Here is a 23957-nt window from a genome sequence, read left to right on the forward strand (position 1 = left end):
GATTTTAATGAAAGTGCCACAAACATATTACTTAGGATGGTTGTTTGCACTTAATCTGAGGCCCTGCTCTCTCTGGATTTCAAAGCCTGGACTAATTAATTAGCCCGAATTCCCCGGTCTTCCTGACGGTCAAGCATTCAGAGGGACTCCTGGGATCGGAGTGATCACGGGGAAGCGGAAACGGGGCGGCCTGGGGGTCAGGAGACGCGGGGGTCGGTTCGCACCTGTTAGCTGATAGTCTTCGTTTCTTCCACGGGTGAGTTTCTGGTCCTGGGCTCCCCGAGTCGGCACACCGGGGCCCCCAGGCCGACTCTGGTCGCCGGCCGTTTGTGCGAATGAAGCTCTGTCCTGGTCGGCGTGCCCGGGAACCGCCTGCGTTCCTGCTGGATAAATGGTCAGCTGCAGTGGATTGTTTGTAATCAGGCCCCTTCGCTTCACTAAGCATGTTAGGTTTGTGTCTGAAGTTGTACCGACACCCGAGCTTTCCCCGAGGAGCCTCTGGGAGGCTCTGGGTGGTCCCAGGCAGCTGGGGTGCTGTGGGGGAGAGGCGAGCAAACGTGTCCCATCCCTGTTTGTCTCTGCCCTGCTGAGGACGGACATCCACACCCACAGCAGAAGGTACTTTCAACGTGGGGGAAAAGACAAACTGAGCCCGGTTGGCGTGGCTCAGGGGTTGAGCGCCCGCCTGTGAACCCCGGGATCGCGGTTCGATTCCCGGTCGGGGCACAGGCCCGGTTGTGGGCTGGATCCCCAGTCGGGGGCGAGCAGGAGGCAGCCGATCCATGACTCTCATCAGTGATGTTTCTCTCCCTCTCTCTCCCTCCCCCTTCCTCTCTCTGAAATCAATAAAGATATATTTTTAAAAGTGTTGATTAAAAAAAAGGCAAATTGAGCCATTTTGTGGATACAGCCTCACTTTTGTTCTCTAAAAAAGTCATCTTTTCTGTATATTGCTACCTGGAAACACAGTTACCCACAAACTGTTTACATTTGTACACACATAACCACACAGGGACGAGACCGGGTGGACTTCCACAAGCCATGCAGATATTAGTAGGCTTATGTCTTCCCCAAATGTCATCTATTTACAAGCTGGGGGGGAAACTGAGTATTTTATTGAGCCATTTACACTGTGATAATTTCAGAAAGTTTCCTTTTATGATAATTACTTAGTATTTTTCAGTGCCTCGTGGTTAGTTTATTATCTCTAAGATCGCCTGGTAGGTTCCTTGTTATAAAATGCTGTGTTCCAGGGTATGTTTTAACCTCAAATAAGAGGTATAGGCCGGCCGGTGTGGCTCAGTGATTGAGTGCCGACCTATGAACCAGGAGGTCACTGGTTCAATTCCCGGTCGGGGCACATGCTCGGGTTGGGGGCTCCATCACCAGTAGGGGGCGAGCAGGAGGCAGTCGGTCAGTGACTCTCATCATTGATGCTTCTATCTCTCCCTCTCCCTTCCTCTCTCTAAAATAAAAAAAAAAAGGCATATCCATTGGATTCTAATTTGATAAAAATTATTGAATCCCAACCCCAGTTTCCATGCCCCGTGTTTTAAATCAAGTGGGAAATAGTCTTTGCGTGTGTGTATCTGACACCTCACCTAAAATTCCCCTCGATCGTCCTGTTCCCAGCGCCGATCAGGAAGCAGTAAGTGAACAGCCCGGCGACATTCCCTCCTGTCATAAGCTTTCCAATTATTGAAAATTAACTAACTCCCGATAGAGGAGAAATCATTAAATATATAGTAAATAATGAGGTTAATTAACTTAACCCTTCTAATTAGGAAACTAATTAAATCAGAAAATTAAAACTGACACAAGACATTAAAATCGGGAAGTTCTGAGTGTAGACCTAAAAATCATCTCTTGGTTGTCGACTGATTCCAAAAGGGAATTATTACCTACGAAAATATAAAGCATGAACTCTTTCCAGCTTAAAGAAAGTTACATTTTCCATACCATAAACATTGTTTTCAGAGAGTTTATCTTTTTCTACTTCTAGTTTATATGAAATTAAACTTGGATCCTTTTAATTTCGGGGGGGGGAGGAGTTGCCAGTTTTTATTTTTTTTAATTTTATTTTTTTCAATTACAGTGTACATTCAACATTAATTTTTATTAGTTTCTGGTGTACAGCATAGTGGTTAGACACCTTTTAATTTTTTCATTTATTTTAAAAAATTAAAAATACGTTTTTATTGATTTTAGAGAGGAAGGGAGAGGGAGAGATAGAAATATCAATGAGAGCCCAGCCGGGCGTGGCTCAGCAGTTGAACGTCGACCTAGGATCAGGGTTCGGTTCCCGGTCAGGGCACATGCCTGGGTTGCAGGCTGCAGCCGATCAATGACTCTCTCATCATTGATGTTTCTGTCTCTCTCTCTCCCTCTCCCTTCCTCTCTCTGAAATCAATAAAGATATATTAAAAAAAATTTATTAAAAAAAAATCATTGAAACCTCTATCAGCCGCCTCCTGCACGCCCCCTACTGGGCACGCCTTTTACTTTTTTTAAAGAATGAATTAGTGTAAGTCCAAAAAGATAGATTTAACCCCAATTCTGCCGGTAACCGACTTCTCTGGGCCTCAGTGTTCTTGTCTTCAGTATATTCTATGAGAGGATTCAGGTTGACTCACAACATCTTGCAGATGGAAACAGACCACGAAGCTGGAGGCTGGGGGGGGGGGGGGGCTGTTCAAGTCTGTCAGCCTGACAGAGAGTTTATATTTTTCTAGTCTAGTTTATATTTTTCTGGTCTAGAACCAGGTCCCGGCTTAGGATCTTCATTCATGAGCTGGTGAACTGTCTGAGCTCAAATGATCTATTTAGCAAAGAAGCCCGACTCTCCCTTCGACCCTGCCCTGTGATGCCTGCCCACATTTTCTTTGGATGCCCATTTCTTCCCTCTGGGAAAAGTCTCAAAGTAACAACGGAATAGACGATGTGGCTGTGGTGCCGGCTGCCGCTGGCGATGGCGGCTCTAAGCTTAACCATATCCGAGCAGGCATCCTGCTGGCAGTTTCGGCCCGTCCGACCTTTTGGCGTTGCGCTTACTCTCCACGCAATGGACAAGGGCCTGGGCACCACGGCCAGGCCTTCTGGGTCCACTCTGGGCAGGCGAGCTGAGGCAGGCTCCCCAAAACCCAGCGCTGGAAATCGCCTGCTAGAGAGAGCTCTGATGGACGCCTGATGTCACCTGCAGGAAGGTGAGCCCCGGTGCGCAGGGAGCCTCCCGAAGCTCAGGGCGCGCCTGTTCCGGGACGCACCTCCTGCACCTGGCGCGGGGGGACAGGAACAGGGGGTAAGCGTGGCCCGTCTGATCGCGGTGTGACACAGCTGACAGTGGCTGCTGGGGCGCCATTTCTCCCCCCAAGTTTGAACCCTCAACTCTATAAACAAACATGTTTGGATTCCTTGGCGTGTTAACATTGCCGGGCGCTTGACATACAGCGGTTGGTACGATTCATAACCACAGTTTCACTTTCATTGTGTCAAGGCCACAAAGGCGGCCACCCGGCCGGCCTCTGGGATCAGCTGGGCTTTTTCCCTCCGATGAACAGTGCTAGGGGGTTGTTATACCTCACGCCCAACAGCCCGCCTGCTGGACCGGCTGGACCTTCGTATCTGGGCCCACAAAGACCTTTTCTCTCATCTCTAAATCTCTGCTGCATTTGGGATCCATTCCCCAGGTTTCGGCTAGTGTGTCCGTGTCCTGGTTAGTTTTGTGAGGGCCGACAACATCCGGTTTTAGAGGAAACGTCTCTCCATGTCCCCATCAGGGTTCCATGTCCGTTGGATCCGTGAGGGTCGCCACTGAGGCAGCGCCCTCGAGTTAGGATCACCGAGAGGGCTGGCTTATGAAGCGGCGGCCGGCAAAGGCGTGGGGAGGGTGTGCAGGTCAGCGAGAACCTAGGCCCGCAGGGGTGGGAGGGAGGGACGGTGACCGGAACCTGGACGGAAGGAGAGAGCTGCAGAGGTTACTCTGCCCGCGCCAGGCAACCTGACGGGAACTGGGAGATAAACGCCCCAACCCCTCTTCTCCTTCCTCCCCTCTCACTCTGCTGGGGTTCCCCAGCCACTAATTCAACTGGAAGCCTGAGTACAGGGAGTCTGTTAATATAATCCATGGTCAGCGGCCCGGGGCTAAGAGCAGGTGAAGATGGACTGTGATCTGAGGGCGGAGAGAGGCAGGCGGAAGGTACCCGGCATGTCCGAGACAGGCCTACGCTAAACACACGATTGCTTTGAACAAGAACCTATCGATTCTCTCCAATAACCCCGAATCCAGCAACGACCTATGGAGTTGCTATGTGCAAGCGTGGATTTTTAAAATAAACTTTAAGGACATTTTGTTTTATGTTATATTGCATTCTCTAATCTTAATTTGTAGATTTTTCTTAAAGCTAAAGATGGCAGAGCCCTGGTGGGTTTGGCGCAGTAGGTAGAGTGTCTGCCTGTGGACCGCGCGGTCCTGGGTTCAATTCCTGGCCAAGGGCATGTACCTGGGTTGCAGGTTCAATCCTCGGCCCCCGTAATGGCAGGTGTGGAAGGCAACCAATCGATGTGTCACTCTCACATTGATGTTTCTCTCTCTCTCTTTCTCTCTCTCCCTTCCACTCTCTCTCTGTAAAAAAAAAAAAAAAAATCCATGGAAAAAATATCCTTGGGTGAAAATTAAAAAAAAAAAAGGCAGAAATGTCCAAGCTGCCTTCCATTCCTCAGTCTTTTCCTGGACACACAGGGAGACTACATTTCCCAGCCTCCCTTGGGTTCGGGTTGGCCTCGGGACTGGGCTCCGGCCAACGGAAGCGGCCGGGTGGGGGTGTTCGCCCTTCTGTGTGCACTTGGCTGTAGGACCTCCTGAGTGGTGCTTCTTCTGGCTCCCTCCCCGTCTGTGTGGCTGGCAGCAAATGGCTCACGGACAGAAGCACTGAGTGTCTATTCGGGGGACAGCCGAGCAAACCACCAAGTTGTGTGTGAGAAACTTTCAATGTTTTAATCCAGTGAGACGTGCAGTTTGTTCCAACATCGTCTTAAACCAGGTTGCCCAGCGGCCGTACTGGTGATGTTTTGCACGGGGCACCTTGGTCGCGGGGCTGTCCTGTGCAAGGTTTCAGCAGCTTCCTGGCCTCGGCCACTAGGTGCCAGTAGCACCATCTCCTGTCCAGTTAGGACAACCAAACACGTCTCCAGACATTGACAAATCACCCCGGGGGGGCAAAACTGCCCCCAGTTGAGAATCACTGACCTAGGCCTTCTGCACTGTGTGCCAGGCATGTGTCCGTGGGTGGGGGACAGGCATGGGACACAGTTCACCCTCGAGCATGGGCCTGTGAATACATGACGTACGTACCCTTCTTTTAGGATGACCGCTTCACTGCAGCACGGTAACTGTTAAATTGAAACGAAGGTGTAGTAATAGAGAATTGATTAAATTAAGGGATGTGAGAAACAGAGCATTCTGCATCCATTAAATGATATAGATCTATCATTCACCCACATGGAAGGACATTCTTGGTTTTGTTTGTTTTTTAAGCAGCAACAGAAGAGCGTGTGTGATGTAACTTTTTACAATACGTTTTTATTGATTTGAGAGAGAGGAAGGGAGAGGGAGATAGAAACATCAATGAGAGAGAGACATCGATTGGCTGCCTCCTGCACACCCGGTACTGGAGATGGAGCCTGAAGCCTGGGCATGCGCATTGACAGGGACTCGAACCCTGACCTCCTGGGGCAGGACAGGACTCAATCCATTGAGCCACACTGGCCCAGCCGGAACATTCTCTTGGTGTGAGTCTGCCCCCCCCCAAGATGAATTAATGTCACATGAGGGTGTTGCAGTAATTTCCTTGAAAAGTATTTTTTTAAAAAAACAATTTCACTAACAATTACTTAAAAACGGCTTTCTACTTAGCAGGCAACAGCAGCAGTAGGTAAGGACTTAGGACATCTGGGGAAGAAAGTGCGCAGACCGATCCTGAGCCACCCCGGGCCTGGGCAGCAGCCTGGAGATTTCCAAGGACAGCGGGTCCGACTCGCGGTGTGACCGCGCAGGCGGCGTGCCCTGCCCAGCCCTCCCCGCCCCTGGGTGCCCCGAGCGCGCAGGGTGACGTCAGGGCGGGAACACGGCGACGCCATGCGGAAAACACGACCTCAGAGCCGGCACATCACCGCCACGTGGGCTGGGTGACGTCAGAGAACACGTCACACCCCTGCAGACAGGATGACATCAGGGCGAGAGTGCGTCACGACCTTGCGTACAGGGCGTGGGGGCATCAGAAAAGCAATACGTCCCCACCTTGCGGACGGGATGGCGTCGAGGGGTGACGTCAGAGCGGTAATAAGTCACAGCCATGCAGATGGGATGACGTCAGAGCGGGAACACAGCAACACCATGCGGAAAAGACGACCTCAGAGCGGGTACACGTCACCGCCTCGGGGCTGGATGACGTCAGAGAACACGTCACACCCCTGCAGACAGGATGACATCAGGGCGAGAACGCGTCACGACCTTGCGTACAGGGCGTGGGGGCATCAGAAAAGCAATACGTCCCCACCTTGCGGACGGGATGGCGTCGAGGGGTGACGTCACAGCAGTAAGAAGTCACAGCCCTGCAGGTAGGGTGACGTCAGAACGGGACTACGTCACTGCCGTGTCGTCAGGGGCTCTGCAGGGAGGTGAGCGGGGCTCAGGCCCACAGCGCAGGTCCCGGCGAGAGTGGGGTTCGGGGGGCGGGGGGGGGCTGCCGAGGAGACGCCCACCGGCCCGGCCAGGCCGGGGCACCGGGGCACCGCGGTCAGCTCGTGGCGTCCGCACCCCGACTTGGCCCGCTCCAGCCGGGACCCCGCCTTCCTCGGCCGCAGGGCGGGGGCGACACCTCGGGCCGGTCGGAGGGCAGCCGCCGCTCCGCTCCCCGCCCGAGTTCCGGGCGCTCCGGCCCCGCTCCGGCCGCCGTCGCCGGCCCCGCCCCCTCGCCCCGCCCCCGGCGCCGCGCGCATGCGCCGCACGCTGGCCGCGCGTGCCGAAGGGCGGGGCCTCGCGTTCCCTCCTCCCGGGACCGGCCCACTCCGCCCGTACGGGGGGGGGGCGCGCGTGTCCCCGCGTCCCGGGGCCCGCTGGCGGGGGAGCGGCGCCCACGGGGCGCCCTGTCCCGGGAGCGGGCTGCGCGGGAGCCGTGTTCCCCGACCCGCGGGTCGCAGCGGGGGCGCCGGGCGTTGTGGGGCCGGCCGCCCGCCCCTCGGCCACCCCCCCGGCGGCCCGCGGATGGTGCGTCCCGCAGGCGCGCGCGGCTCCCGCGCTGGGGGCTCCGCGCGGGCGGGGCCGGAGGGCGGGGGAGCGGGGCCGACTCGCAGCACCGGCCGGGCCGCGCCGCAGGGGACTTGGCCCGCGGGCCGGGGCGGGAGCCGCCGCCGAGCCCCCAGGCCGCCGCCACCATGGCGGACCAGGCGCCCCAGGTTCCCGAGGACATGTTCCGGGAGGTCAAGTACTACGCGGTGGGCGACCTCGACCCGCAGGTACCGCGCCGCCCGCCGCGTCCCCGGCCCGGCCCCGCTCCCGCCGCGGGCGCGCGCTCGGCCGCAGGTCGTCGGGGCCCGCGCCCGGTCCCCCAGCTGCTGCGCGGAGGCCGGGCCGCCTGGCGCCGAGCAGGCCTGGGGCCCGCGCCCGGGGGGGGACCCGGGGTGTCTGCTGGGCCCTCGGGAGGGACCCGGGGTGTCTGCCAGCCCTCGTGGGGGACCCGGGGTGTCTGCCGGCGCCGGGAGGGGACCCGGGGGCGGGTCTGCGCCACCCCGGGAGGGGACGGAGGGCGCGTCTGCGGGACCCTCGGGTGCGCCCGGGCGGGGGGAGAGCACGTGGGTGGCGGTCAGCGCCCGAGCTCCTCTCGCTCGTGTCCCCGAGTCCTCCTGGGGCCTGGCGCCGCTGGTCGCCGCCCCGTCGCCGGACCTTGAAGCCCCCGCCCCTGGAGCGCGCTTCCCGCCCCCTCGCGGGCGGGAATGGGACCCGCGCGTCTCCGCGCTGCGGGCTCTGGCCCCGGAGCCTGGCTCCCGGAGCTGCGGGTCCGCCGGGCGGGGGGGGGGGGGGGAGCGGGGCGGGGCGTCGCCGGCAGCCCCGGCTGTCCTCGGGGTGCACCTGTCATCGGGGTGCACCGAGGCGCGCGCCCTGCAGCGCCCGCGCGGTCCAGCTCCGCCGCCGGCTTGGGGCGAATGACCCGGTGAATGCGGAGGGGACCCGGTGGCACCGCGGAGCTCAGCCTTTGAAGCTGTCCCGTGGGCTGCGCCGTGCCAGAGGCCGCTGTGGGTCTCCCCGAGCCTCTCCCGAGTGCTCGCCCCGGTGCAGGCAGGTCCTAGCTGCAGAGCCCCTTCGGGTTCAGCTTCCGACACCCCCTCTCCCTTTACGCTTTAGGCGCCTGGTGAGCCCAGGCTGGGGCGCGGGGAGAGTGCACGCGGTTGGCGTGAAAGGAAGGCTGGCAGGAAGGCCCAGTGGCCTTGGCCTCCTAGGGGCTGTGCACGGGTGTCTTTGGAACCAGACTCCCCCCGGGTGCCCCCCGGTGACCCTCCCTCTGCACCTGTAGGGGGAAGAGACTTTGGCTTTGAATGTGGACAGAAACAGGTTCTGACCCCAGGGAGAGAGAATGCAGGCCTGTAGCAGCGGTTACTTTTCCCAGTGCTGATAACTGCCTGTCCTCTAACCCCTCGCTTTCCTCCCCCCTCCCCCCAGCCCCCCATCTCATATTAAGACCAGGTTCTCCAAAGGGACTCGAACCCAATGCTACTTAAAACCCGGAACCAGCTGATGTCAGACCATAGTTGCTCAACTATAAGTCAAACCTAAGTGCTTAGAAATGTCCTTCACAAACCACTTGGATCTGCAACAGTTTGTTTTCTAAAAAGCTTAGAGCCAGAACGGCTGATTGTCTGAGTCCTATCAGTGGGGACTCAGAAAGTGGACCCGTTGAACACCTAGTGCATGTCAGGCATCCCACTGGGCGCAGGTGTAACGGAGAGGTGGGTCTCCTGGGTGGCGGTGGGCAGAGCAGGTCACACACCTGAGGACGCTGTAGCAGGTGCCAGGTGCTGGGGGTGCCGGGGAAGGCACCACTGAGATGTTTCAGCGTAGGTGTCGTCTCCGGTGGGTCCTGGTGGGCTGCGTGCTGAGGAGAGTCGGCATCTGTGTGCCTGGGAGATGTCGGGTGGTTGTGTATGGAGCAGAGTGAGCCGAGGCGCGTCTGTGAGGCAGGGATTGGCAGCGTGGGGACTGGACAGGCCAGCGCCTCGGGCGTCCTCAGAGTCCACATGAGCCCTGTAAGCGTCGGCAGTGATGCCGCTGGGAGAGTCCGGGCGGCCGTGAGTTGAAGAGCGAGTGGGAAGCGAGGATGTGGAGACCAAAAGGCTGCCTGTAGTTTTAAGAAACCAGGCGGTGAAAGGAAGCAGAGGAGGGCCAGGGCATGGGTCTGTGCTGGGCATGTGCGAGTATGTGGGACACGGGTGACTTGGTGGTTTGTAGGCAGCGGGGAGAGGATGACATCTCCGGACTCAGAAAGGGCAGTAGGATCCAGAGCAGACTGGAGGGTGATAAAGAAACAGACTGAGACAGGTTGGGCGCTTGAAGGTCCGGGGCCTAAAGAAAGTGAGCTGGTCTGTGGCTCGTGTGTCTGTGGTACTTTCATTCATTAAACAAATATTGGCATCTGCTCCAGTTCTGTTGGTGGTCAGTAAAGTATCCTACAGAGGTTGTCCCACTTGTGGGCAAACCCAGCTGTGTGGGCACCAAATTCACCCCCTTGTGGGTGGTGGCCCTGGAGCTGCACCTGCCTCCCTGGTCCGTGGTCTCTGATCCCCTCCTGCACTCCCGGAGCCCGGCCCTCTCTCACCTGCTGAGGACCCCCAGCAGTGGGACCTGGGTCTCTAACGAGATCTTGCTGGATGTCTCTAGATCTTGCTTAGGCACCTGCAGCAGGGCGGGGCCTAAAGGAAACTTCCTTCTTGCCCCGCCCCTGCTCCGCCCTGTGCTCTGGCCTCCGGGTTGGTCCCCGTGGTTCCCAGCACTTACTTTATTCTTTCCTCCTGCACCTACACCCCTTGCAGTCACTGAAGTCACCACCTCCTGCTAGGTCTCTCACCCATGTCTTCTTCCTACCCCTGGCGACGTTCCTTCAGGTCACATACCTGTCCCATCACTTGGTTATTGCAGCCGCTCCTCCCAGGTCGGCTGGCCCAGTCGTGCAGCTGTCCCAGTCCAGTCTCTGACGCTGACAGTCACCTTTCTGCAAAACCTGATCGTGACTTACCTGCTTAAGATCCTCCTGTCTTCCCGGGACACCCTGTATTTTATTTCAGAATAAAGTTGCGTAGCACAGAAGAAAGCGCGTGCAGAGCGATCCTTGCTCACCAGCCCCGTGTGAGCGCGGCCCTCCCCACGGCGCAGCATGTTTTTGCCTCGCTAATTCCCTTAAATTCACAAGGATCTGCCCAGGTCCAGTGAGTCCTCAATGTCCTCGATAGGCTCTCGGACCTACAGCGAAAGGACATGCCATGGGACCAGGTTTAACACAGGCCAGAGTTCAGGTCCTGTGGTGTCCAGTCGGGAACCTGCTGTGTCCCTCCCGGTCCTTTCCCACTGGCGGCGAACACCCTGCGCGGGGCTGCATCCTGGGTGTCCGTCGGTGCTGCCCTCAGCTCAGGGACCCTGTGTGGCACCTGGCTCACGGTACCTCCCTACTCGGTCTGTGAACCAAGAGTTGCTGCTTTTGATTGTCCCCAAATGTTTCCGTGACTACGACTCAGTAAGAGGTGTGAGGGGACGTGGTGCGCTTTTCTTCAGAGTGTCCGTCGTTCACACTAGTCTGTAACCCGAGAGCGAAACACGGCGTTTTCCTTTTTAATGTGCGTGGTTTCTCTTAAGGTGATCCAGCTCCTCAAGGCTGGGAAGGCTAAGGAAGTGTCCTACAACGCACTGGCCTCACACATCATCTCGGAGGACGGGGACAACCCGGAGGTCGGGGAGGCCCGCGAGGTCTTTGACTTACCTGTCGTGAAGGTCGGTAGCAGGTGTTTTGTGCCACCCCCTGAAATGGCACTTGTATGTGGGTGATACCCCTGATTTATAACGTACATGTACGTAAGCCGGGATGTTTACATTTATGTCTAACTTGCCCAAACCAAGGCGGGAAGGAGGAGAAGGCAGGACTGAGCAATGCGCGCCCTTCAGCGAGAAGCTCTCAGCGACACCCGGGCTGGAGTCCCTGTGACCAACCACCCCAGACACAGACTGAGTCATGAGGGTCCTTTCCGAGAGTTGGCTTCCTTCCGGGGCCCCCCTGCAGCCCGTGAACCCCCTTCACAGCTGTCCCTCTCCGCTGTCCCCCGTTGCCCCCTAGCCCTGTGATACGGCATTGCCCTGGCTCCGAGAACCCTCGGGACACTGACAGGGATGCCCAGAAGCACTGGGCAGCCGAGAGGCTCTGAGCAGCTCTAGGGCTGCTGCTGGGAATGGCTCGGCCGCCTGAGGGCGTCTGAGTGCAGGGGTCAAAGCCAGGGTCACCGCACAGGTTCCTGATTCCCGGGAACGCGACTAGAGTCAGACGACGTGACCGGGCTCTGGACGGGGTTTCTTCCCGCTCATTCCTTACCCGGCATGTTGGCCCAGAATCTGGCAAAATGATCGCATGTCCGTGCAGTAATTATCCCGAGGAGAGCCAGTCTCTCTTTTATAAAGTGTTGGATGTTCCTACACTGTTTGCAGAGGGTAAACTTATGCTGAAAAGTTGGTGTCGCCTACAAAAGGGACGAGGGCACTTGGCTGTCCTGAGGCAGCAGCAGAAGCTGTGAGGGTCTTAGCTCAGACGCCGGTCGCCCGAGAGCGGCTGCGTGTCCGTTCCTCGCGTCGTAGCCGGGGCCTCACCGTCCCTGCCACAGAGTGGGGTCTCAGTAACTGTCTGCCGAGGGAACTGAAGCGTGAGTGTGTGCGTTTCAGCTGGCAGAAGTTTCTGGAAGCCGCTGGCTAAATGGGCATCGCTGGGATTTTATATACAGATTTCGTGAAGCAGAGTCATCAGGATGGTGATTCATATAATTCTCAAAGTTAAATATAAAAGCGTAGGGTAAGGTGATTTTTAAAAAGTATTGGTTACCCCAAAATGTGGTGATTAACCCAGGATTTTATAGTTAGTCTGCGTTTTAGAATTCATAAAGAATCACCTCCTATGGTTTACTGACCTTGTACCTGTCCGGCCTCACGGAAGAGACTGAGCTGAGGCCCGACTGGACTCAGGATCAGGAAGGACTTAGGAGGGGGCTGGTCCACGCTGGCCGGGGAGGGGCAGGGTGGCCCTTAGTTGGGAGGTCAGAGTCTCTAGCTGTGTGTAAACGTGGAGTTAAGTTTTTATTTTATTTATTTTTTAAAATATATCTTTATTGATTTCAGAGAGAGAAAAGGAGAGGGAGAGAGAGAGACAGAAACATCAATGATGAGAGAGTCATTGATCAAACCCACAACCCGGGCATGTGCCCTGACCGGGAATCGAACCCCGATCGCCTGGATTCCAGGTCGATGCTCAGCCGCTGAGCCACGCCCAGCTGGGCTGGAGTTAAGTTTTTAAAAAAATGCATATTTATTGACTTTAGAGAGAGAGGAAGGGAGAAGGAAGGAGAGAGAGAAACGTCGATTGGTTGCCCCCACAATGCACCCACCCGCCAGGACGGAGCCTGCAGCCCGGGCACGTGCCCTGACGGGGAATGGAACCTGTGACCTTTTGGTGTAGGGGGTGATGCTGAACCAACTGAGCCACACGGGCCAGGGCTGGAATTACATTTTTGTGCGTAATTTTGGGCTTTTCTCTTCGGGCGTTCACAGCCAGCCTTTGGCCCTGAGGCCCGGGTGCCGCGTGGCCCTTTACGGCCCAGCCTTTAGTCTCCAGAGGCAGCACTGGCAGTGTGGTGTCACTCGGATGGTGAGTTGACCCTCCGTGACCGAGCCCCTTCTCTCTGCAGCCGTCCTGGGTGGTCCTGTCGGTGCAGTGCGGAGCCCTCCTGCCGTATCCTTTTTGGGGAAGGAAGGGGGAGGAGAATTGAGGCCCGAAGCCACAGCTCCTGGGCGGGAAGTGGGTTCAGGGCGGGAACTGTGTCGTGTGCACCCTGTCCCTGCCGTCTCCCGTCCTGCGTCCTGATCCGTGTCCTGCGGCCGTGGCTGTCTCGGCTCTGGGCCCTGCTCCTCCCAACCTCAGTTTACGAGATGTCTAGTTAGATGGATAGTTTTTAAGTCTCCTTGAGCCAAATGGTGAATTGTTTGAAGACTAGACAGGGACAGGGCCACGAGAACGTGTCAGCCCGATAGCATCGTTGTCACTCTGACTACGCTGGTGGAGGTTTGCTAGTTCAGTACAGCAGAGCCCCTGCCTGGGCTGGGCGCTGCCCCAGAGGGTGGACAAGACCTCGAGCCTGCCCCTCAGCCCCCGGGTGTGACTGGCACGCGGGTCCCCCTGAGCTGGGCCAGCTGTCAGGCCCGAGGCCCCGGCTCATCCTCTAGGCCTCTGGCTCCTGCGTCACCTGAAAGCGCGCGGCTCCCTTCCTCAGAGAGTCACTTGGGCAGAGCTGGATTTGGAGACTTAAGGGCGCCTGAGGTCATGCTGTTGAACCTGTAGGCCCGGCGGGAGCTGACGCCACGCAGCCCACTCTGTTCTGCGCTGGGCCAGGTAGATCTTGGGGATGCGCTTGCTACTATCGAATCAACGCGGATGGAGGGCGTCTTTCTGCATTAAGGGTTCACAGGGACCTCAGTGGACAGGAAGTTCTTGGATGACCTGCAGAGCTTGAGCAAGTCCAGCTTAGAAATCCTGGATGTCTCATCCACATTCTAGAGGGTTAAAAGGCTTGGGGTTTTGGATTTGTTTGGGGGAGTTTGTTTTCTTTATGAACATAGGTAAGGAAGACTGGACGTGGGGGTCCTTCTGCAGATGAGGTCAGTGCTGTGTGGATCAGGCAGGGCCCTTCGGAAGGCCTTGTCTTCCAGCACTCACTGGCCCGTCCTGGAGAGGCTGCGGGATCAGAGAGGGACTCGGGGCCACGCCCCCCGGCCTTCCCTTGTTCCTGCTTTGCCAAGTACTTGGAAGCTGGGGGTCTCTGGGCCCAGGCAGGAGCGTGGCAATAGGCCTGGAGGCACGAGGTTGGGGTCTGCAGGGCTCCCTGCAGGCAGGCTCCCCCTGTGTGTTACCTCCTCTCTCCCGGTCATCTGCACGCTGGCCACCTTGGGTCCATCTCTTCTGTTAGTGGATGGGAGGGGGGTCTGTTATTGAAATACAGGAGGCGCTGATCTCACCGCATTGGAATCTTAATAACTCCTCCAGAGTAAGCGGCTTTTCTCCCGAGTCCTGTCAGACCTTTTTTGGAGTCACTGCCTGCTTGTCTCAGGTAAGAAGCCGCATGCAGTGCCCCCTGTGTTAGGCCGTGTGGCAGGACTGGGACCTGTTCATACATGAAGCGTAGAGAAGCCGTTTGCCGAGCCGCACGTTCAGTACGACCGTGTGACACACAGTCACGTGGATATTCACACTTTGTTTTAACATGTTGTTTTGCTGGGTGACATCGTCTTTCTAATCTAAAGAGTTGCCAAGATCTAAAACTTGAAAATGAAAAGATAGTAAATTTGAAATTATGACAAGGGAAAGTCAGGAATAAAGAGAATTTTCTTTTATTTAAATATGTTTATATTGGTTTTAGAGAGAGGAAGGGAGATGGAGAGAGAAACATCAATGATGAGAGTCATGGATCGGCCGCCTCCTGCTCGCCCCCTGCTGGGGATCCAGCCTGTAACCCGGGCCTGTGCCCTGACTGGGAATCGAACCCTGACCTCCTGGTTCATAGGTCGACTCTCAACTGCTGAGCTACGCCCGGCCGGGCGTCACGATGTGTTTTAATGATAAAGTGGACAGACAGACAAGCCCAGACCAACTGTGTGACGGGCGCCCGGTTTCTACTTGCCAGGTGTCCCCTGAAGACCGGAGCGCCCTGTGGGCCCTGCTCACCTTCTACGGCGGCGCCTGCCAGCTGAGCCTCAACAAGAAGTGCACCCACCTAGTCGTCCCGGAGCCCAAGGGGGTAAGCGCCTCCTGTGCGTGTCCTTTATGTCGCCTGTCGTGTCCGGGAGTCACGTCCGTCTTTGGCTTCTTTTACGTTAATCACTCGAGTCCACCCGTCCCCGCTGGTTAGGGTACCTGACGTCACTTACACCGAGCGTTCTCCCACAGAGGACGTGAGGGGATTGTAAACTTTATTTGGAGCCGGGCGGGACGTCCAAGTACAGAGAAAATTGGGTCTATTTCATGGAGAAAATAGGAAAGTGTTTTGCACCTGCAGAGGTTCCTTCAAGTCCAGTAGAACTTCAGTTCATTTTCATTTGTGAAAAGATACGTTTTTAGCCACAGTTCTTAAAGGCCTCGTCCGAATATAATCACAAGCCCGCGTTTGGTGACTTCTTGTGTAATCGAGACAGAGAAGCCACAGGGCTCCCGTCCCCGAACACTGGTGGCCTGGGGGTTGGCTCCCCCAGGTGGGCCCGGCCACTGCAGGTCAGCAGCGCCTCCCCGGGGCCTTGGGGAAATGCGGACAGCGCCTGACCGCCCTTGCAACCCGCGCACAGCAAGGACGTGGGAACCCAGCAGGTCCCTTCCTGCGTGGAGAACGGTCCCTGGGATTCCCAGCTCAGCTCTTGTATCTGTAACATCCTTCATGAAAGTTAATTTTAAACAAAGTCTTTGATGAGCCGACTGTCGCAGGCATGAGTTCCTGGGGTCACTGGGACGGGGCTCACCTGGGCCTGTCCTCCGAGGAGAGGAGCGCGCGGGAGGGGCCCTGACAGAGCCGCGGGAGCCGGGGCTGGGCCGGGCTGACCGCTGTGCGGCTGTGCCCTCTCCTAGGAGAAGTACTCCTGCGCCCTGCGGCGGGCGAGCATCAGAATCGTGACCCCCGACTGGGTGCTGGACTGCGTGGCGGAGAAAAGCAGAAAGGAGGAAGCGCCCTATCACCCCCGCCTGATCGTCTACGAGGAGGAGGAGGCGGGGGAGGAACAGGAGCGCGACTCCCCCGAGGGCAGCACTGACGACAAGTCGAGCCCGGCCAGCTCGCGGGAGGGGTCCCCGTCGGGGGACCAGCAGTTCTCACCCAAGTCGAACCCCGAGAAGGCCAAGGGGGAGCTGATGTTCGACGATTCCTCAGACTCGTCCCCCGAGAAACAGGAGAGGAACCTGAACTGGACGCCCGCGGAAGTCCCCCAGGTGGCGGCGGCGAAGCGCAGGCTGCCCGCGGGCAAGGAGCCCGGCCTCATCAACCTGTGTGCCAACGTGCCGCCCGTGCCCGGGGGCATCCTGCCCCCCGATGGCCGCGGGGGCCTGATGGCCGCGGGGCCCAGCCTCCAGAGCTCAGATCGGCCGGAGATGCTGGCGGCCTGGAGCCCCGCCGTGCGGACGCTGAGGAACATCACCAACAGCGCGGACATCCAGCAGATGGGCCGGCCCTCCAACGTGGCGCACGTGAGTCTGCCTCTAAATTTAGTTTCTTTCCTGACAGTTTACTTGCAGTGTGGTTTTGTATTGGTTGCAGCCACGTGGTCAGCCAGCCACGTGCTTCACACAGTGATCCCCCGACACGTCCAGTAACCGTCCGACACCGTCCGTAGTTAGGACAGTGTTGCTGACACTCCCTGTGCTGGACTGTTCATCCCGGGTGCGTGAATTCACTGTGTTGTAAGAAAAGAAAGCGAGACCCGAACTCAGGGGAGGGAGCGAGGGCTGGGAAGACGCCCAGGCCCTGCCGGAGGGTCCGCGTGGCCCACGTGAGGAGGACCCCGGGCTCGGGTTGGGGGCCAGGTGCACGCGTCCTGTTAGAAATCGCGGGACGACAGCTGTGATGGTGGTTTGGTCTCTATTGGTCAGACCTGCGTAAAACATGTCCTCTCCTCCCTCCCGCGGGCCGAGCCCCGAGTAGACAGTACATGGCTCTCTGGGGCCTGGGGGGCGGGCTCCATAGTCCGGTGGGAGTGAGGCAGGAGGGGGAGTCAGGGATTTGAGGAGAGCAGAGGGTTTTGGAACAGCTGATAGAGACTCTGGAGGACGGTGTTGCCCCCCTGGCTAGAGCCCAGCTTGGGTTGGTGACCATGGCGACCACGCCCAGCATGCGGCCGGGATGCACACCTGGGATGCACACCTGGGATGCACACCTGGGATCCCGGCCCGGTGGGGACGGAAGCAGGTGTGTGCTGGGAGCTCGGCGAGTTTTAGTGATTTTGGGGGTGTGGTGGATTTGCTGACGGGTCACACTCTGCCTGACACATGTAGTTGGGTCCAAATAGTTTTTAAAAATGTTACTTATTTGCCCAAATCATGAGATTCTTCCTGAAGAGAGGGTTTCTGGCCTGAGTGGGGGATGTGGGGGGGCGAGGGGGGGACTTAGACGTCCTCATGGCTGAGCCCCTGCTGCCCCTTTGGAACCAGCAGCTCCCTCAGTGAGGTTCCCGCACCCCGTCTGTCGTCCGTCCCTCTGTCCCTCACCACCTGTGCCCAGGGAGTGGGTGGCCGAGGGCTGAGGAGCAGGGCCCGCTGTCCAGACGGCATCTGAGCTGGAGGTGAAGGGGAGGAGACGGGACCCGTTTGGTGCTTGGGGCGGTGGGACAGTCGCACAGCGGCCCCAGCACAGGGTCTTCCGGGAGAGCGGAGCCATGGTCAGAGGCAGCCTGGGGCAGGGGACCAGGCCGCCGCCTGGGTGATGGGTCACTGGGATGGGGCAAGGTGGGAGGGGGGCTGGTCTGGAGAGGCGCCCTGCCCGTCCCGGGGGACCGGTCCCCACAGGCAGTGGTGTGCGCCTCGAGGGGCGTCCTCGGGGCTGGTGCGAGGACCCAGTGTCCTGTGTGGAGCCCCTGGTGCTCAGAAGTGCGATTTCCACCCTTCGCGTCGTGGAGGGATTGCGGGTGGAGGCCGTCCGTGTAAAGTCAAACGGAAATGTATCTTCAAATTCAGGGGATCTTGGTTTGAACCCCAAGTTCTCTGAATTTGTATTTGGACGTAGAGATGAAGTGATGTCATTTGAAATGAAGTGGGTGACTTCAGCAGAGAGTTGGGCACGTCTCTGCCCTTAGGGGGTGAGCTCGCCCGCGGGCCGCCTGCCCTGAGGGGACGTGGGGGGCGCGCCCAGCACTGCGCAGGTGTGACGCCGGAAGCCGGCTGCGGAGAGGCTTTCTGAGGCTCTGGGCGATGTCAGAGCTTTAGGACGCTGCTGCTGCGTGTAAGGGAGAGTTCCTGACACGTTAGAGAACAAGACAGGTTCAGTGTAAAACTGGACCGGGAGCTGGGGAAACAGCTAACCATCAAAATCCCGTTTAAACTGCAGATTTCTAACGGTTAGGAGCCACGTGGCATGTATCATAACGCCTTCGGTGTTAAGTGACTTAAATAGAGACTGGCAGCTACCAGGGGAAGTTGTGACGGTCGTGGACATCGCTGTTTGCAGGGTGGCAGGTCAGGGTGTAGCCACGAAGAGTCTTTCCTGCAGTTCCTCAGGACTGACGCGCCCTCCGCCCGAGGCCGGCAAGGGTCGGACGCCCTGTGAGTGCTGCGTGTTCTCAGAGGGGTCCCTCCGCCGCCGGCCCGCGGGGCGCTCGCCCCCACGTCCTGCTCATCCCCCAGCCCCCCGAGCCCCCCAGGTCATGGCCGCCCCTGCACGAGGCCCCCGCCAGTCCTGGCTGCACTGGGAAGTCAGAGAGGAGAGAGGCCGGCCTCCAGCTCCAGGCCTCCTGCTGGCCCTCTTGACATAAGCTCGTTTGGGAAGCTGGGGTTGGGGTGCAGGGCGCATGGCGGGGCAGCCCCCGGTTCGACCCTTTCCATTGTGCCAGACGGCACTCATCACCCATCAGTTACCAACACGGGCTTACTTTTGAGGGTGAAAACGTACATACGAAATAAAAGCCTGAGCTGTGGAGTGATAACCTGACCAGTGGCCGGGTTGTGCTCACGGCTGACCTGCAGACACGTGCAGGGTCCCCCCCTGCCCTCCTGCCTTTTTGTGGAAATGTCAGGCTCCAGAGCGCTGCCCGGGGGGGCGTGGACTGTGCAGGGCTCATTCCCTCCCCGCGCTGGGTGCTGGTGACACCCATAGGCCTGGGGAAGAGACAGCTGTCCTGCTGCTCACGTATTTGTTTAAAGGTTTCTGTCTAGAGCTCGGCGGGCAAGCGTCTGAAGCAGAGAATCTCCTTTTGGAGGAGTCTCATCTGTGAGGTCATTTCAAACAGGCCCCCAGCTCTGGAGTTTGACTTATTTCAGTTTTAACCCCCATTATCTCGTCACTAAATCTGGAGCTTTCCCCTTGCAAGTTGCAGAACCTTCACGTTTTGGAGTCTCTTTAAGTCAAAGATAGAATTAAAACACGTGACATTTTTGTGTGGCTCTGGTTTACGTTAAAATTGAATTTCTAGAGTTAATTTTAAAAGACAAGTTTGCTTTGATTAGGGTTAAGTTGTGCTGACTTTCAGTAAACTGTTTCTGGTTCCCATGGACCATAAGAAGTGGACCATGAGCAGGTGGTTTTATCCAGATGACGGTCAGCTGCCCCCGACCCCCCCCAGGGCCCTCAGCTGCCGCCTGTCATTGCGAGGCAGGCGGGCAGCGGGAACCGAGGGAGAGCTGGCCCGAGGGCTTCCCCCTGGTCTGAAGCAAGCGTCCATCTCAGAGCTGCAGGGTGTGGTGGGGGAGGCTGAGGGCTCCCGTTCTGGAACGTTGACCGTTTAAAGAAGCCTGCTGCGGTGGGTGCTCTGCCCCTCGGTGCCAGTGCCCAGAGCAGGGTGGCCGTAGAGGAGAGGCTGGTGGCCCTGATGGAGCTGCCGTCCGGGGAGGCTCCCCCCGGTGCTGTCACTGGTGGTGGGGGGCTCATGCCCGACTCTCACGGGACCCCTATCTTAGTCGGCAGCTGTGGGAAGGAGGCGAGGTGGAGGCCGAGTTTGGCTGGGTGCCTGAGCATCGCTGTTAGGGAAGGTCTGGGTGGGGGCGAGTGGGCTGCGCCCTGCAGCACCTGCGTGGCTTTTGCTGCCCGTCAGGCTGTGCCCTGTAAACACATCGCCATGTGGGGTTTTATGTTTGTCCACTTCAGCCCTGAAACTTTCTCTACGGGCGCAGTTTTAACTCCTGGGTGACTTCACTTGCTCTATTGAAGGTGATGGTTTTTTTTAATAAATATATATATATTTAAATTTATCTTAGAGAAGAAGGGAGAGAGAGAGGGAGACATCGATGAGAAATAGCAGCAGCGGTCGGCTGCCTGTTGGGTACCGCTCGCTGGGGATCAAGCCTGCAACCTGGGCATGTGCCCTGACTGGGAATTGAACCTGTGACCTCTGGGTGCAAGGACAGTGCTCTACCAAGTGGGCCACCCTGGCTGGGCTCTGATGCTATTTAATAAACACAAAAGAAAAGTGCAGTGTTGTTCGGGAGGCTTCCACTGGTCTGCTGCTTACTTATTGCCAGTTAGCTGAGTATTAAAGGACCATGTAAGACGGGTGGGGAACGTCAGGCCCGCGAAATCATTGCGTCTGGCCCTGCCAAGGCAGCCGCAGGCTGGATTTGAAACTCAGTGAATCTAGGAGCTTTTCCCATAGCTGATTGTTAAGCTGATGATTCTGTGTGGACGTGAATGATGCTGTAAGTGTCCCCGTGGCCCTCGGCAGGAAGAAGGCTCCCCGCCCCGATGTAAGAGACGCTGTTTCTCCTAGTTGGTGTTAGTGCCTGCCGGGGCCCGTGCGTGACTGCCCCATTTCTGTTCCAGATCTTACAGTCCCTCTCAGCGCCTACGAAACACATGGAGCAGCAGGCGAGTCACAGCCAGCAGGGCCACGCTGGCGCCGGCGCCGTGCTGTTCAGCCAGGTGAAGGTGGCCCCGGATCCGCAGCTGCCCCCGCAGCCGTCGCCGCACCCCGTCCTGCACCTGCCGCCCCAGCAGATCATGCAGCTCCAGCCGCCGCCGCAGATCCCGCCCCAGCCGCCGCACCCCTTCCCGCAGCCCCAGCCAGTCCCTCCGCACCCCTTCCCGCAGCCGCAGCAGCACCGCCCGCAGCAGCTCCAGCCCTTGCAGCAGCAGCAGGCCCTGCAGCAGCAGCTGCACCAGCTGCAGCAGCAACAGCTGGCGCAGTTACAGCAGCAGCAGCTGCAGCGCCTGCACCACCAGCAGCAGCAGCAGATGCAGACGCACGCGGCCCAGCACCTGGGCCAGACGCCGCAGGCGCTGCAGCACCAGGCTCCGCCCCCCCAGCCCCTGCAGCACCAGCCGCACCAGCCGCACCAGCCGCACCTGCCCCACGTGTCCCACCAGCCGCACCAGCCGCACCAGCCGCAGCCGCCACCCCAGCTCTTTGGACACGACCCTGCAGTGGAGAGTCAGTAACACGGATGTTTTTCTTTCTCCCGAAAGCCTTGCACCTGCATAAATGCTGGAGAGTGTTTGAGGGCGGGCAAGGGTTCGTACCCAGGTAATTCCAGCAAAATGGGGTCGTGACCCTCGGACCCGAGAAAGGATAGAGTGTGACGGGAGCAGGCACCGTCTCCGGTGTTGGAACGTCAGACGTTTACGTGGGCGTTGGCGTCCCTGGAACGTCACGGTGCCACGGGGACCAGCTCCGGGCGGTCAGTGCCAGGCGTGAGCCATGCTGGCTCCACTTCTCAGTCATTTACAGACAGGCCAGTGTGTGTGCGGTGTCCCCGCGCCCACTGCTGTAGGTAGATGCATCTTGGTCACAGCACTAACTTCCTAAGCTCAGACCGACCCCCGCGGGACGGGCTCCTAAGTTTCTGTTCACGGACTCACGGGGCTCTGAGTTTCTTTTTCTGGTTCAATTCTGTTCCAGTCCCCGAAGAAGGCTTCTTGCTGGGGTGTGTGTTTGCCATCGCGGATTACCCCGAGCAGATGTCCGACAAACAGCTGCTGGCCACCTGGAAAAGGGTGAGCTCTGCACCCGCAGGTTTTCCTTTCCCAGCGTCACTCCTTGGCTGCCTCCTGAGATGCTCGTCCTGTGTTCTGAGTGTGTTTTGGGTTTTGTTCTTAACACTCTCTGGCCTCGGGCAGATCACTTTTCTGGGCTCCAGTTTGCTTAGCTGTGCGGGGACAGTGTTGGACTCAGTCATGCTTAGGGTTCTTTTCAGCGCTGGGATTCTATGGGGCGCTTCTTACTTGTACTTAACTGGGGTATGGGGGTCAGGTCAGGTGTTTGGTGGCAGGGAATAGGGACCGTCAGCTTCTCTGCCTTCATCGCTCTGTCTGCAGAGGCGAGAAGTAGAAAGTCCCGGCTCCGGGTGAGACGAGACCATGGTCCACCGGTCCAGGTGTGGGCTGTGGTCCATTTACTTACTGTGTTGTGTGGTGGCCTTTAAAGAAAACAAAAAGTAAGCACTTCTCTTGCAATGCCACAGATCAGGACTGAGTCAAAAAGTGTTTAAACAGATGAGTTTAAGTGGCTCTAGATGTTGAATTAGCTCCCCTGTGAGCAGGGTGTGTTCAGACCCCTGCGGGGCCCGGGTGTGTGGCAGGACCTAGCACATACGAACAGACAAGCAGAGGGAACAGCCCCGTTTACAGACAGCTAGGAGACCGTCAGGAGGTGCAGGGCGAGCCCCCGGCACAGGTCCCAGGAGGACGCCAGCCTGTGGGGCGGGAGGCGGGAGGTGAAGGAAGGTCTGTGGCGGAGATGACGCCCGAGCGCACCCTTAAAGGCCAGCAACAGAGGCTGCATGTGGCTGTGGAAAGGGAGGGGCCGTGGGAGAGTGCACACGGGGTGCGGAGACGGGGGGCGGGGAGGCAGAGGCCGGGCCCTGTCCCCTTGTCCCTGTGCCGTGTCACGGAAGCCGTAAGGCTCAGAGATTACTCTGAATAATGGCAGTTTGGGAACGAGGTGAAGGCACGAGCCTTGTTACAGAAAGTAGCTCACAACTGGAGGGTCGTTTCTAGACAGAGGGCGAGGAAGCCTAAGGAGAGCCAGCCCCCCCCCCCCCCCCCCGGAAGTTCAGCCTGAGTGTGGGGTCCGTTCTCATGCCGGTGCTCGGTGGGCGTGTCCATGAACGTCACTGACACGTGTCTTTATACTTTGGGGAAATTATATGATGCGTTCTTAGAAGAGACGTGTGGTGTAACGTTATAACCGTGCCCCGTCCTGTGCACGCAGATAATCCAGGCGCACGGCGGCACCGTGGACCCCGCACTTTCCAGCCGCTGCACGCACCTGCTCTGCGAGAGCCAGGTCAGCGGGATGTTTGCACAGGTGAGTCCTGCAGCCGCACCTGGGTCGTAAGCGACCGGGTTGGGGGAGGACTTGTCTGCCTCCACAAGTAGTTTTCATTGACCTTGGTGGGTAGGTAACTGGACACCAGGCTTCTATGTCTTTGAGGTGAGAGAAAGGGAAGCCCGGGGGTGCTAAGGGTGAGCGGACCTCCCTCCACTCATGCTCCGAGTGGCTGCGAGTACGTAGCGGGTGGCACTGGGACTGGGACGTCCTGCCCCTGAGGGACTGTCCGCAGAGCCTGGCCGGGCGCACACGTCCCAGAGCTCCCGTCTCTTTCCTTAGAGATGCTCTTATTTGTGCCAGACCCGTTAGTGCGTGCACGACAGATGGCCTCCAGGAAGCCGGTCTCTGGGAGTGGAGCGTTTCCTGACCACCAACCCCACAGTGCAGACATACTCGTGGGCGGCAGTCCCGTTCCCTCATCAGTCGGGGGGGCCCTCTGTGTTCCTGTGGGGAGTTTAATCTTCATGATCGTAAATGTTCCTTATTCTGTGAAGTCACTTCCCAGGTTATGATGAGATTTGTTGCTTTCATCCCCCATGTCAGGCTCTCTCATGTTTGTTGGTAACATTTCACGTGATATTAAAATCAGTTTGTTCCTTTAGTGCATTGAGAGCTAAACGTCATGGGATTCCTTTACTTCCAGTGTGGGATGTAGCGT

The 23957-nt window shown here is 57.9% G+C and overlaps 1 protein-coding gene across 1 annotated transcript in view; it reads left to right on the top strand.

Annotated features, from left to right (window-relative positions):
- Positions 1 to 7431: 7431 nt before the first annotated feature.
- PAXIP1 (PAX interacting protein 1) overlaps positions 7432 to 23957 on the top strand; it is a 28165-nt gene continuing 11639 nt past the window's right edge. Inside the window, exons 1-9 of the mRNA XM_087820907.1 lie at positions 7432 to 7512; positions 10898 to 11032; positions 12985 to 13028; positions 14337 to 14400; positions 14974 to 15087; positions 15906 to 16517; positions 20794 to 21400; positions 21869 to 21963; positions 23180 to 23275. Coding sequence (XP_087677033.1) covers positions 7432 to 7512; positions 10898 to 11032; positions 12985 to 13028; positions 14337 to 14400; positions 14974 to 15087; positions 15906 to 16517; positions 20794 to 21400; positions 21869 to 21963; positions 23180 to 23275 — 1848 coding nt within the window. The remainder of the gene's footprint in view (positions 7513 to 10897; positions 11033 to 12984; positions 13029 to 14336; positions 14401 to 14973; positions 15088 to 15905; positions 16518 to 20793; positions 21401 to 21868; positions 21964 to 23179; positions 23276 to 23957) is intronic.

This window comes from Miniopterus natalensis, chromosome 10, assembly GCF_054644295.1.
Source record: "Miniopterus natalensis isolate mMinNat1 chromosome 10, mMinNat1.hap1, whole genome shotgun sequence".
Taxonomy (NCBI): domain Eukaryota; kingdom Metazoa; phylum Chordata; class Mammalia; order Chiroptera; family Miniopteridae; genus Miniopterus; species Miniopterus natalensis.